Source organism: Lethenteron reissneri, chromosome 22 (genome assembly GCF_015708825.2).
Source record: "Lethenteron reissneri isolate LAM-NWPU_2019-01 chromosome 22, ASM1570882v1, whole genome shotgun sequence".
In the NCBI taxonomy this organism is placed as follows: domain Eukaryota; kingdom Metazoa; phylum Chordata; class Hyperoartia; order Petromyzontiformes; family Petromyzontidae; genus Lethenteron; species Lethenteron reissneri.
Window position 1 is genome coordinate 12,469,591 of NC_083800.1, and position 15,549 is coordinate 12,485,139.

The 15,549-nt window shown below is 44.7% G+C and overlaps 1 protein-coding gene across 5 annotated transcripts in view; it reads right to left on the reverse strand.

Moving 5' to 3' along the window:
• LOC133345644 (nucleolysin TIAR-like) overlaps positions 1 to 15,549 on the reverse strand; it is a 92,121-nt gene that overhangs the window by 22,933 nt on the left and 53,639 nt on the right. For all 5 annotated transcript variants that reach the window (XM_061556594.1, XM_061556592.1, XM_061556591.1 and 2 more), the window contains one exon: positions 2,390 to 2,477. In XM_061556594.1, the coding sequence (XP_061412578.1) occupies positions 2,390 to 2,477 (88 nt within the window). The remainder of the gene's footprint in view (positions 1 to 2,389; positions 2,478 to 15,549) is intronic.

The following is a 15,549-nucleotide window of genomic DNA, read 5'->3' on the forward strand; positions in this document are numbered from 1 at the left end:
AATTTCGCTCGATAGATGAAAGGTCCTCCTCTACCCGGCATGGCACAAACGCGTTGTGCGCAGTGCATGCATCTTTATCTGGTGCTATCATCGTCAGCCTTGGCAAGAAGAATTTTTTTCGTCTGAAGATAGAGCCAATTTATTATTAACTGCACAAAAGGCAATAATTGATATGCTCTCAGGGTTGATTAATAAGTCACAGCCGGAGGAAATGAGGCAAACTGTAATATCGTGTCAGAGGCTGATTATTTTTAGCCAATAATAATCTTGAGCTTTTAATTGTCCATTAATTAAGCCTTTCAGGGCTACAGCCAGGGAGTATGACATTGACAAATGCTGGGCCAAAATCTTGCAAATAGCCATCAGTGCTCAACTAGACGGATTTTACTGCGCCCTCAGCAGCAGCCAATCACTGTGGACAAAATCAATGCTGTATTGCTTAGTAGTATATATATTTTTTTGTCTGAAGAGCACCTTTCCACTTTGCAGCTTTCAAGAACAGAGCAGCCGACACTTTCATCTCAATCGAATAATGTTAGCGCTCCACCCGGTGTGCCCTTCGTGCGCTGCCACCAGTGGCGTTGTGGTGGCGTCCAGCTATTATTGCCATGGCGACAGACGTGCCCATTGCCGGAGAGGTTTGTTGTGCCAGGAGAGGCCTCCACTTTGAAGCTGTGGTTGGGTGAAGGGCGCAGGCGTGACGCGTTGGTTCCCGTGCACTGCGCCACAAAACTCGGTGACGTAAATTAGGTTTCCGGTCGTGGTTGATGTCAGTGGCGAGTAAGATCTGACAGAGGTCCCGGGGCAGGCAACCCGCCTTCACCGAGCGGCACTGACCCAACTTTTTATTCATTTATATGACCAGATAAGGCCCCACTGAGCTGCGTAGCTCTTTATCAGAAGCGAGCTGGCCATCGTGAACGATAGCAGCTCAAGGAAGTGGGCTCATCGTAGCGCGAAAATGTACAGCGGTAACCAAGTACTCCAAATGCATGTTACTTAAAATATGGAGGGAAAAACCAGAGGCTCCCGGAGAATAATCTACATGATCACAGCGGCGAAGGCTGGGCAATGGATCCCCGTGGCCGGCAGTCGAGTCTTAACGAGTAATGGCTTAAGCTTATTTTGCTGCTATAAATTTCCACGTGATAAGCCACTTTGTTGAGCTATTATTTCGGGGCCAGGTTGTGTCTAAAAAATAAGTTAATATCTCAGTCGACTTTACATGGTAAAATAAAAAAATAATTGTTTACCTTTCCTATACTTTACACTCCTATCGTGTTTTTATATTGTTTTTTGTCGTGAAGTTCTGACTTGCCTCGACTGAACATCTGCGCAAAAGAGCTTTATAGCTCAACGGAGTCCTCCAGTATAAATAAATATTCAGATTCTCTAAATGTGGGGATACGACTGGTTTTCTACACATCCGCTGAAGAACAGAGCCGTTCTGCAACCAAGCAAAAGCACTTTGCTAAATGGATTTCAAGCGTAAATGCTGAACAGACCGAGACACCTGCCGCCAACCTGGATTATGTAGGGAAACTAATGGAAAGCTCAGTGTTCGTCCGTACCGCTCCCCCCGCCCCATCCACACACACCGACCTAATCAGGGTTCATTACGTACGAGAAACATTCACTTAAATGCACCATAAACATTATTCACACCTCATTGACTCGATAGGACATGAACGAATGGTCCTGACAACTGAAGCTGCCCATGCCAAGTACAGGAGGGGTTGCTTCCAAGGACAAACTGCATTGATACTCCGGCAATGACTGCCCCAAAGTGCCAACGCTAAATCACAGTGCTCAGTGACTTTTAGGATCACCGCATAATGTCTTTGTAAAAATCGATTCGTTAAGCTTCTGGTTACTTTGCACTAAGCCTGCAGCCTTAATTACAAAAATATCAAAAATTTATAATATATACAGTAATAAAAAAAAGGTTTACACTGCATTCATGTCTATACGAGCAACTTCAACATCTTCTTGGTTCTTTCGGTAAAGTCAGGTAGAAGGGAAGTAATAAAATAATAAAAATAAAACATAATAAAATAATTCTCACGACGTTTCGGCCACAACGCAAGCAGCCGTCCTCAGGTGCTGCTTGTGTTGTGGCCGAAACGTCGTGAGAATTATTTTATTATATTTTATTTTTATTATTTTATTACTTCCCTTCTACGTGACTTTACCGAAAGAACCAAGAAGATGAATCCCTGCAGTCACGAAAGCTTTAAATCGAAATTCAACTTCAACATTTCTGTGCCGAACGAACAGACAAAGTGAGAAGATGTCAAATGAATGCAGATTTCCCTCGGCAGTAACGGCACGCCGCGCACCCGGCGCAAGCTCTCGTCGTCGTCATCGTCGTCGTCTTTGCGGCACTTACGAGATTTTACCGAAGGGAGCGAAGGCCGCCCGGAGATCATCGGTGGAGATCTCTGGGCTCAGGTCTCCCACAAACACGTGATAGTGATCTGCAAACATCACACCCGGTAGGAAGGAACAAACAAAAAAAACAAGGGCAAACGTACCTCAACATCATTTCATCTCTCATCCCCCGCTGCTGCTGGTGGAACGGGTGCACAGGGAGACGGTGGGGGGAGGGGGGACAAAGCAGAAGCCTGCAAAAGCTCAGGTGTGAGAAATCCCCCCGTTCGCACGGCGCTCCTGCGTCACCGAGGGTAGCGGTTTGCGGCCTCCACCTCCTTGCCGCTTTGCCTCTCCCCCAGGAAGTCTTACGGTGGCGTGCAAACGTCGCAGTGTCAGCGAGGGGGGGGGGAAGAAGTCATGGCCCAGTGGCTTATGCTGCACCGGTCGCAAACCAGCACAAGCAGAGTTGGTAAGAATATTTGGCCTCCCTCCCTCTCAACCGATTAAAATTGTCAAGATTCTTTTCGCATTTGGTGGAAATTGAGACAGGAGGAGATGATGAAAAAAAGCCTAAACCGCATGCCACATTCACAATCAGCCAAGAATGCAAAGGCTGCTTAAGAAACCTCATCAATATTTTAAAGCGCCGGTCAGTCAGCTGGTACGCGTATCGGGGCAATACTCCGTTTGCTACTAACATTATTGACATAACCAATTAGTGCCTCAATCCTACTTAATTCAAATCTAGGGAGAACAGTTAATTTAGTTCTCATGTCCTGCACAGCCGATAGAACAATAAGTACCCAAGAATGCAGGGAGAACGTTTTGTCTCAGTCATCTGTAACCATGTAGGTACAGCACTTCTCAACTCCACACTTGGTGACCCCAACACGGACAAGATTTCTAGTGCCAATTAATCCGCTGTTGCACGCTGTGCACACGAGACAGGCAGTAATTAGTGAATGTCGCACTGCGAGCAGAGGGGTTAGATGTTAACTCCCTTGCCTGGTATACAGGAAGTCGTGGTTTCAAAGCCGATATATTTGGAGTTTGCATAGTCTCCCCGTGGTCGGGGGAGATTTCTTTGGGTCCTCTGGTTTTTCACTCCACATTAAGAATCAACATGCATTTGGAGCATTTGGCTGCTATAGATTTCCAGATAAGCCACTTTGTTGGGTTATCAGTTGTGGCCAGGTCACTTCTGAAAAAGAGCCATATATCTCAGTGGACCTTATCTGGCGAAATAAAACAAAGTTGAATAGTTTAGTTTTAGTACTGTCAACCCTCCCCCATCAGCGATCCAGCTTGTCGGACTCGACAACTCAAGGCCGGCAAGTGACAATGATTTTTAAATGGAACTGGCCTCATCTGCTGCCTGATGTAAAGTAGCCATTTCATAAACTTGACATGCGCAAGCTTAAGGACAAAGGGTCTACACGATTGTCCTGTTATGGAATGGCAACAAACAGTAAGTAAAGTTGCTAAGACAGTGGGTGTTTGTTTACAAGATTGTAGTTTCTAAGCGCTCAAGTACGTGGCAGTTAAGTGGTTGCACAGTGGTTAGAGCAATCCATTTATGAACCCGGCGACCGGAGATTGATTCCCAAGCACTGTTAACGTCGATGGCGAGCAATATCGAAACCAGTTCTTGGTGATCCCTTCATCAAATGGCGCTGACCAGCATGGTCAAGTATAGTCAAGCATAATGGCGTGGAGGCCTTCACCCACAAGTGTACTGGACAAACGGCTGTAAATTAGCATTATAATACTTGCCCATAGCAACTAACACTAGTATTGAAAACGTATACATTTTTTTACACAAACAATTGCGTACAAAATATTGTTTATTGGTCAATGTCTGCCCCTACATGGCAAATGCATTAATAAGGTTGTGGATTACTACACAACCAAGGCAGTTGGGCTTGAAGTTTCATTTTTTTCCAGCAAATGTCTAATAAAAGCACTAACTGGTCTGACACCCCAAAACCACTTACTAAAGCACCCAAGCAGAGACAAATGCGATGGAAGAGGGTTTGGTAATGATCTGTCAAACCACTGAGACAAAGGCCTCTCCATACCATGCCAGGCATGAGGGTTGTTTGACTTATAAAATCCATACTTCCTCACCATGGTCAGTGTGGGTTGGTTAAGGGGGGAGGCAGAACGGGTTCAGATATCACTCAGCACTGATGTTATCCTCATTCCAAAAATGTAACCAAGGTTGCTTGTTCAAAGTAAAGTATACTAACCTACTGCGCCACCGCTCTCCCCTATGCAAGCTACAGCGTTTAATGACACGATGCACCAATTGAACAAGTGTGTGGGTATTAGGTTCTAATGAGAACAACTTCCTGTTTGTCGCGTCACAGAAGGGGGCCCTGTCAATACTAGTGGGGGGTTTTAGGTAGTGCAGAGGGTGTGGGGAGGGAGGGGAAATGACACTGAATAATCCTGAATGCCCTGAACGTTGTCAGTGGGTCACAACATCACTTCCATGACCGTTCCGTTTTTTAATGTATGATGGTGGCTCGCGGTCGGCGTGACTCTGCGAGTCTGCAATAGGAGTTGTAGCATCAAAACAAAGCAAAGCCAAGTGCCAAGAGAACTCGCAGGAACTGATTCCTGCGGAGTAATGCCGTCACGGGACATTGCGACTTTTCGCAAGGTGGGCAGTGAAGTTACTGCCTTGTTCAATAAATATGCCACGTCAGTTTAATTTTTTTACTTTACACTAAACAAGGGCAAAGAGAAAAAAATACACATATATAAAATCATAAAAATAATTGAATTAACGTAAAGTTTCTAATTGAATTTTAAAAGCAGAATTTTAAGGCAAAGATTGCCGAAACTCCAACCCGAAAGAGATTTACTCTGCCTGGGTCAATTAGTGCACCAGAGTTGTGTGGGGGATGAAGGCAGGGGCAAGTTCTCCAGGAGACACAGCATGGTTCTGGGCAGGCTTGAGGTCAGCACTGCGTGGAAACCAAGGATCAATGTACACCAGATAAGTGCTAAATGAAATACAAAATTGCAAAGGCTTGGGTCAGATCTCAGCTTAAAACATGGCCATTAAAAACAGACTGCTCCACACACCACTCACCAAAAACCACTTGTTAAACATAGAATGCTCCACCACATGCACCACTCATCCAAACCACTCAACCCTCCAGACTGCTCATCCCTATACCACTCACCACCCTCCTCCAAGACTGCTCACCATATCTACTGCTCGCACAAACCACTCACTGCACTGACTGGTCACCCCGTACAACACTCGCGCAAACTGCTCACCACAGAGAATGCACCACCACTGCATGAACCACTCTTACCACACATACCACTCGGCATACAGTGCTAACTCCGCACCCAAGTCACCCCGTATGGCTCATCCCACACACAGCGAGTCTCTGAACAAAACACGCCGACGCCACACTTGGAACGGAAGATAGTTATTTTTTGCAATGAGTCACCAGTGTCAGTGGCCCTTGCATAATGCTGTGCTAGGACACCCACAGTAAATCAATGCTTGACATTCAGATAAAATCCGCGTGTGCAATCCTGGTCCTCACACAGGTATGCTAAAAACAGCTCAATAAATATCGATTTAAAGCTTTCGTGACTGCAGGGATTCATATTCTTGGTTCTTTCGCTAAAGTCACGTAGAAGGGAAATAATAAAAATAAAACAAAAAAATTATCATGATGATGATTGCTTGTGTCGCAATCGAAACGTCGTGAGAATTTTATTGTTTTATTTTTATTATTTTATTATTTCTCTTCTACGTGACTTTACTGAAATAACCAAGAATAGCTCTATAAATATTAATGTAAAGAATGTGAAGTCAGAAAAGCCTTAAGAGATGATTAAAACAACAATGCAGGAGGCAATCTTTTCTAGGACCGACAATGACGACAAGCAGAAAGAGTTCAAAAACGATCCCCGTTTCGAATTAAATTATAATTTGAGGCACGTCAAGAGATTTTAACAACTTGAGCTAAAAGAAAAACGTATGCAGCCAAAGATTTTTCTGTAACATTTCGTACAAACGCGAGGCATGTCAAAGCATGTCTGTCATACAAATGACATAAGACTTGTGACGCACTGGTACTGGCACAATGCCACACGAGGCTGATTAATGGCTACAGCTAACATTAGATCACAGAGTGATCTCGGAAGCGGCCCTGGGCCCTCCTTCCCCAACTCACACCGAAGGGTGCCGAACTTTGGTCAAACAATCACCATGACTGACTGGGCATGCTTAGACCTACAGCCAGTAAACTGGATAAGAGCTTTTTTCTTCTTGGTTCTTTCGGTAAAGTCACGTAGAATGGAAATAAGTAATAAAAATAAAACATAATAAAATTACGTTTCATTTTTATTAATAAAAGTAAATAAAACATAAAATTATGTTTTATTTTTATTAATAAAAAAAATTATGTTTCATTTTTATTAATAAAAATAAAACATAATAAAAAAATGTTTCATTTTTATTATTTTATTATTTCCATTCTACGTGACTTTACCGAAAGAACCAAGAAGATGAATTCCTGCAGTCACGAAAGCTTTAAATCGAAATTTGGTTAAGAGCTGTTTTTGTTTGGTTCATGTATTACAAACGTTGAACATAGTTTCGTATAATTATTTAAAATTCTTGATTACAATATTAAGTACTTAATTTTGACAATAAACAGATCACCGTCTTAATTTAAGGTTTTTTTTCATCAGGTCAGGACTACCACACGTCAGCAACCCACAATAACCAACATGGTGAAGTATGGTTGAAGAAACGAGATTAATTACGCGGCAAACAAGAGCACAGTATGTTTTCGTTGCGGAAAATGTCATGCGCTTTTCAACAACGAATATGCCTTGCAGCTGCATTTGGTCAAGTGTGGCGAGACTACAGGAAAAGAGTGCTGCGGTTCTGATCTACAAAGTGCAATTGTAGGAGGTGTTCAGTGGTACAAGGCGTTCTTTAAAGAGGTTGCCGACCCATTACAGCAGAGTGACAAAACAGCTACGGCTGCATCACGGACGGCATCTGTTTCTGCAAAACACATTTTAACAAGGCAGCCAAGCACAGCGACACACAATGTTTCTGCAACTGCTATGGCAGTTCTCAACAAGTTGCCTAAATGTTTATCACCGAGTCCTGAGTGCCCGATGAACCCTAATAACTATAAACATGCCTTAGTTCGGCTCTTGACTTATGAATCTTCCTGCACACGTTTCAAATAATCCTACATAATACAATACTGCATGTAAATTCGTCTGGCGACATCTGAGGATAGTTTACATACAGTGGAAGGCCTCTTATCTGCAGGTCTGGGATAATCTGATTCTTTCTATTACCGAATGGGTGATATTTCCAATTCTCTGTGACACCTGCATCTAAGAAGATTACATATGAAAGTCAGCCAATCAATTCCAGTCCAACAACGGACAGATTGACAATAAAGATGAAGAAAGATGAGAATGACAATTGATTACAGTGCCACTTTTGTTTCTGTCATAATCTCCAGTCTCTGGTAGGAATTCCCAGCAGGAATTGCCGAGGGAAAGAAGTCAGCTGGCAGGACAGCATGGGACGTGTGTCTCTCGGTTTCGGTTTGGATCTTCAGTAAGTTGCGTTTGGCTGCTGGTAGCCTTTAGCAATGATAATGATGCGTAAGAACGATAAGCATGCTCTGGTGCGCCATGAAAACGTGTGGTGACCCACAGTTCTTAAACACCACTGGTTGAAGGTCATTATTTCGTATCTATTTTTTTAAATCTAATTAGGAGTATAAGTATTACTATTTTTTTTATTCACACGTGTGTTTAGCACGAGTATGTGCTGGCTTTCTGCCTGGCTAAGAGTTTCCCTCAGGTCACCATTGTGTGACAATGCATCGCAAAAGACTTTCTTTTTTTCTAGAGCCTAAAATGCAATGTTTTTTTATAATCATAAGTTTGTTAAAATTATACGCGAGTAATTAAACATTTTGCACGTCACAATGAGAGGTCAAGAGCTTCCATTTAAAATAAACATAATTTTATGTAGATAATGCATGAAGGACGCTGGGGATGGAGATGCACATAATCAGAACGAATATATACCATCCCCCCCATGGGGAGAAAAAATATAAGATGCATAATCTTATTTGACACTTTTCAACTTCCTTATTTATTTCCTGTCACACAAAGGATGAGGATTAAACTGAGAAAAAAAACTGTTATATTTATAATATAGGTTTGCCAGCGCTAAACGAGCAAGATATGTTCCGCGAAAATTGCTCGTTAAGCGAAAACTGGTTGAACGATCATCGTTGTCCCATTGACTCCCATGTTAAAAGCCGAGTTAGGTTTGAAACAAAAAATGGTCCACTCCTTAACAACCTTTTTCACGTAACAAATAAAAATAACAATTAAAAAAAGAGGAATAAAATATGAAACGTAACACTTACCACACATGAAGAACCACACAGTGCTTGCAGGTGCCGCCTGTACTCAGCGTGCCACCCAGCCCCCCCACCACATCTCCCCCCACGCCCACCCCCTTCCCCCCCCACCCACCTCCCTGCCGCCGCGGACCGCATTCCATCGATCGATCTCCGCTCGCTACGAGAACATTTGCTCGTTATGCGAAAGGGATGCTCTTAAAGCGAGATACGTCCCGATACTGTAGGCTTCCTCAACTACACAAACCACGTATCCCGAATAGCTCTGTTGGCCGGGTGCTAAGACGAACCCGAAACCTGGCACGCCCAGTTCACATCACTGATCAATTGGTTTCTGTGGTTTCGGTTCTGCCCACTCCGAGGATGGCACAAGTAGCTTGCGAGCGCCGGCACGTACAACCCAGCGTGGCTCCGCGGCGAGTAGCCTCACACGCTCAGCCGGCTGCAAATTTCGAAGAACCACGAGCATATGGCGCACAGCAACGAGGGCGATGAAGTTTCATTTGCGGGATTCAAACAAATTTAACGTTTCTGTGAAAATCTAGCACGTAAGAGACACGGCAACTGCAATTAAAGCATTTCCCACCCATGGTGAATTATTAGAGCTACCAATTCACATCATGCATGTCAATTGGAAGGAATTAGCGACAGGAAAATAAATTATTAACAAATGCAATCGGAGGGAAACTGCTCTCCATTCAGTTTATGAAAACCTTAAAGTTCTAATAGGTGGAAGCTATAAAACTATTCAATGTGGAAAGTTATTTACTACAATTCCACACTGAATCCAGAGATAATTAGGTTTTGTGACTTGGTAAAAATTTCTGTCATCGATGTTATTCTTAACATTTAGCAATTCCCTTTGGGCCATGGAACATACTGTAGATATAACTTTGGGGGCAGGCACCCAGTGCCCACCCCTGACATCATCACACTTCCCTGCCCTCTATCCATAAGCCTCATGACTCAATAGCAAAGCCCCCACACATGGTAGAGGGACACACAAATAACCTAACACCATCTTTCCACGGACACAACCGAGGCTATGTGAAGAGGAGGGGGGGGAGGAGAAGTCTGATACTGAACAGAACACGAGCAGTAAAGACTCCCCCACGTGAAAGTGTAAGAACACTGAAAAGCAGATAAGGACACGAACCGAATCAACACGTGTCAGTTACTCATTCATCAATAAATCAACCCGGAAAAAAACGTTCCCAATTATAACAAAGAAAAAGAATGGATGGGATACAAGTGGGCAGCAGGCATGGACGAGACAAACAAGTTCTTACCAACGTAGTACAAAACCTTATTTTCTCTACGTACCATGCCGCCACCCACTGGTTCAACGTTATTCGAAACATTGAGCAATCATACGAGAGCCGGTACACCTGTTGGAGGTAAGATCACGGCCCAAATACAGCAGCAGCAGACAGAACGGCTCTCGCAAAGGAGGCGTCCTGCGAAGCCAAGGTGTCCACAGTCTGACAAACATGCACGGCTACTTCCAAGTCGACGCCTTACAAATGACTTTCAACGGGGCACGTTGGATACCCTGGCCCATGATGTCGCCACCGCTCTGGTGGAATGGGTCCTCAAACCCACTGGGTGTCTCCCCTTTCTTGCCAAGTGCGTAGGGCAGTGCCTAATGCACTACCTTATCCACATGGAAATTCAGATTTTTGAGGCCATACAGGACGAACCGCTGTTGTGAACTTCGCCAGCCCGCTGTCCACTGGAGATAGAACTTCAAAAAGCCATCACCACATCCAGGGTGTGGAGAGCCCGTTGTCTGTCCAAAGCAAATGGAGCTGGATACAAGATCAGTAAATGGAGCTCTCGCTGCAAGTGGAAGCTTAAGGCCACCTTGACCAAAAACTGCAGAGGAATCCTCAGGACAACTCAAAGTCTAACGAAGGGGGTATGAACCAACAAGGCCTGCAAGTTCACACACCCTTCTGACCGATATGGCTAAGAGAAAAAACACTTTTTTAAAGATTAGAAACCTTTTTTGTTTCTAACCAATCGAAGGTCCCAGTGAGGCATCGACGCTGGCAGTCTAGGCCTCTGCAGAGCCACGGCTTTCAGGAACATCAACAGCACTGCTGAGGATACCCACCAGGACTCCAAGAATGTGTTCGTGAAAGGAAGAAATAGCAGACAGACGTACCTTTATGGATCCTGTCGACCCGCCACTCTCAAAATCCGCCTGGAGATGAGTGGTGAGAGCGAGTTACCCGAACGGCAGGGGATCTTGGGACTCATTTTGACATGCCGGCTGGAGATCCAGTGACTGGTGTTAACCCTTGCCAATGAAGGGTCTCCTTGATTTCAAGAGGACACTCTGCACCTGGGTCTGAAACGCCCAAGTTCACCTACCTCATCCTTTCAACGGCATGTGGGGACGGGCATCGTCGTCTTGGCACAGTAGATTCTCCTGAACCGGGAGAAGCTGCGAGGGGCCCATTCTCAGTTGCAGAATATCCGAGATCCAGTGCTGCCTGGCCCAACATGGGGCAATCGGCAGCACCCTCGGCAGGACGGACCAAGGAGGGAACGCGTACAGGCCTCACCCAGTCCAGGGGATCGTTGACGTATCTGTCGCGACGGGACACTAGACGGCGAAAACCCGTGCAGAACCGTGGCAACTGACGAATGGTCTCCGACACAGAGAGGTCCAACTCAAGTTGTTGGATCCCTATCCCCCCCCCCTCCCCGACTTAATCGCGTCCGCAACCACGTCATCTGCCCCTGCCAGATGACGTGCCTTTAGGGATAGGTGTTGCAACTCCACCCAGCACAAGAGGTTCCAAGCCTCCGCAGTGACCGTGGACTCTGTGCACACGCTGACGTTTTCCCGTCTTTGGGTGTCACGTAACGCGACCCGCACAGCAACGTGCCGCGCGCTTCACAAGACTTGCCCCCCGCTCAAACCAGTGGGCGGCATGCATGGTACGTGAATGATTGTCTGCATGCCGATTGATAATTGGTTCTTTACCCTTCTATCTGGCAACAAAACTGACACCTTTTTTGCAAGGAGTCATGTTTGCATAGACCGCAATACCTGCAGTCATAAATACAAACAAAAGACATAACTCTGATAATGTGCACTGTCCTTGAAGTTGATTGGTCCACACCCGAGACAGCTTTCCTTCGAGCCTAGTCTCATATGGGTTGGACCAGATGACGCCAAAAGGCGCACAACTCAAGGACAATGCACCATCAGAGTATGAGAGCTCGGGGCAAGCATCTACACTATGGGGACCTCATTTGCCAGTAAAAATATGATAATTGGTTCTTTACCCTTCTATCTGGCAACAAAACTGACACCTTTTTGCAAGGAGTCATGTTTGCATAGACCGCAATACCTGCAGTCATAATACAAACAAAAGAACATAACTCTGATAATGTGCACTGTCCTTGAAGTTGATTGGTCCACACCCGAGACAGCTTTCCTTCGAGCCTAGTCTCATATGGGTTGGACCAGATGACGCCAAAAGGCGTCTTTTGGCGTCATCTGGTCCAACCCATATGAGACTAGGCTCGAAGGAAAGCTGTCTCGGGTGTGGACCAATCAACTTCAGGGACAGTGCACATTATCAGAGTTATGTCTTTTGTTTGTATTTATGACTGCAGGTATTGCGGTCTATGCAAACATGACTCCTTGCAAAAAAGGTGTCAGTTTTGTTGCCAGATAGAAGGGTAAAGAACCAATTATCATATTTTTACTGGCAAATGAGGTCCCCATAGTGCATGCCGATTCTTTTGTATTGTCTGCATTTTGTTTTATTGTCTGCATATTGACTTTGCACCTCCGATTAGCACGGCCAGCTACTTACGGTGTGAAAGAAGTTCAACATACATTGCAACCACTATATGATTGCGTCTATGGGACCCTTTTTGCCTGTTATTCTTTTCACCATCTTGATCCTGGCTAAAAAGGTCCCATAGATAGAACTGCTCCAACCGAGCTATTAATGCCTTGAAAACTGCATTGCCTTCGTGCCGTTCGCATTTTGGCGTTCTCTGATCCGACACGGGTGAGACAAGCCCATGAAGAAGGCTGTCTCTGGTGTAGGCCAATCAGTTTCAAAGACAATGCCCATCTATTATCAGAGCATGTTTGTTTGCATATTTTTGTATGTGTGGTTAATGCAAACATGATGGCTTGCAATAAGTGTCTATTTGGTGTTTGAATATTTTAACACCTGTATTCTTGCCAGAAATGGTAAAGCCTATTATTTTTTTCCGTATATAATTGCATTTCAACGTAACTTCTTGTATTCCATTTCGATCTTGTCATGAGAAAAAATGAACTGAAATACACACAGCACACCAGGTGAGGCTTAACGCCCAACGCACCGTTGGGATGAAGAAGCGCAGGAAATGAGGCGGCTTTTGTTTGTTTGTAGAAGTGACAGACATTACACTTCCAGAATATTTGGGAATTAAAACGATTGGGCTATGATGTACCAAAAACATATCCCCAATGCTGCACATTCATTCCATATTATGAATATCAAGGGAATGCCAACGGATGCATCAAACACAGCGAAAGATTACGAGTTTGGAGATTAAAGTACCGCACTAACATTTGTTCACATGAAATGCAACAGTGGTATTGTTTATCTTTGAATTTAATACACAAATGATGAAAGATGCAATAGAATCTGGATAAACGTGTCGCTTTCAACTCTTGAGCATATTTTTAGCCATGTCAAATGCTTCATGCGCCAATCATCATAGTGTTAAACAACATACCGCTGGCTTGCCACAGTTGTTTAAATTCTCATGAGAATCACCAGCTGTGACATCCGTGCATGTGTTCTATAGGTGTGGCTGTTAAATCAATCGCGAGGGTGTTCAACTTGTGTTGAAGCGAGCGTGCACATGCCTGGCGAGGGAATTAGGATGCTTGTACACAATGTCTCGTGAGATATGGTCTTAAAATAACTTGAGGACAATCAAATAAACAAAAGACTTCAACCTGGCGATAGGTCATACAGCATCATTATGCAGCCGGACTTCATCAAGCAGGGTTTAACATTTTGTCGCAGGTCGGCTAATTAAAAGAAACATCTAAAATGTAAATGAAAAGCAAAACGTTGTAAACATAACAGAATGTATGTATATATACACACTTTGGATTGTTACGTAATATATCGTACATAAATAAGACCCACTATCCAGACGGAAGGAATCTCGTGCATCATGAACAACCTGTCCCAACAGCAGAGGTCACTGGCTTTGACCTCCATCCAAGACAGCGGACAATACTCAGACTCCACACGGAGGGACAGGACACAGTAGGGGGGGATGCATGACGCAGTGGGCCCCCCGGCTTCACGAGCGGACGACGAGGGATGTGACCTCCAAGTGCGACTGTGGCCCCCGAGTCCCGGAGCGTGGAACTTATCACATCGACCGGCCCCTGCACTGAGATAGGTTGCGGGAGGCGCTTCATTTCCCCGGTCAGCATCTAAGGAAGCCACCGAGCATAAATCGCCAAAACTCGACGTGTCCCATTGTAATATTCTCCCTTCATATGAAAGATAACAAAATGCACTCAAATGCATAAGAGTGTGTAGAATGCGTAAACTATGCCCTGTATTTAAAGTGTATTACATTTACTTGTAGAGGATGGTGGGGGTAGGGGGGGGCAATTGGGGAGGGGGAGGAGAGCCACTAACTGGGGGTATGAATACAGCACTGTGCAGCACACATACCGTGTCTACATTGTCTGCACGCGAAGACACGTGCTAATGTATTTAAATATTACATATATACACCCACATACTGTATAGAGTAGGACACATGTGTGTACGTAATAAACACCTACACAAGTACTATATATGTGTATTCCTGCTGATTTTAGAGTGCTTTTGATTGAAAATTGTGGCCCATCGGACTTTGTCAGCTCGGTGGACGAGGACTCACCCCATTAATCCGGCTCGCCAGAGAGTTTGTACTTTCCTCATGGAGACCCAATCCTGGGCGAGGCCCTCTCCAGTACACATGGGTCGCGTGGGTTTTATGGCAATACTGCGGGTTTGTTAATAAGGCAGGCAAGTGCAGTCGTTGGGAGCATTGCAGCATTATGGCACAGCAATGGATTTCCCTGCACTGCCCCTCTACCGACAACGTAGCCCTGCAGGAGCTTACAACACCTCATTTAAGCATGACGGTCGCCCATATCCAAGCACTTATCCAGGCTCAAGATCCTGCTTAACTTACGAGAGCCGACAAGATCGGGTGTAATCTGGGTGACCTGGTCAAAGGTGCCCGTATGTAGGGAGCAGTTTTTCACATCTTCAATATGCTTGAAAAACTTTACAAATTTGGGTGAAGCAAAACTATCATGTATGAGATCAAGTTCATACAACTCTGGGCGCCACGGTGGCGAGATGTTAATTACCTCGCCTGGTATACAGGAGGTCGTGGGTTCGATCCTGACGCCTGCTGTATATTTAGAGTTTGCATGTTCTCCCCATGGTCGCGTGGATTTTTCTCCAGCTCCACCAGTTTTTCCCTCCACATTTAGAAAAATGCGATCAGAGTATTTGGCTACAATACATTTCCACGTGATAATCCACTTCGTTGAGCTATCGTTTGCGGCCAGGGACGCTTTTGAAAAAGAGCCATATAACTCAGTTGGGCTTACTTGGTAAACTAAAAATAGTTGACATTATAGTTTTAGATGGCCCACTTTGTAAATTGCCCGGATATCCGTGGGAACTGA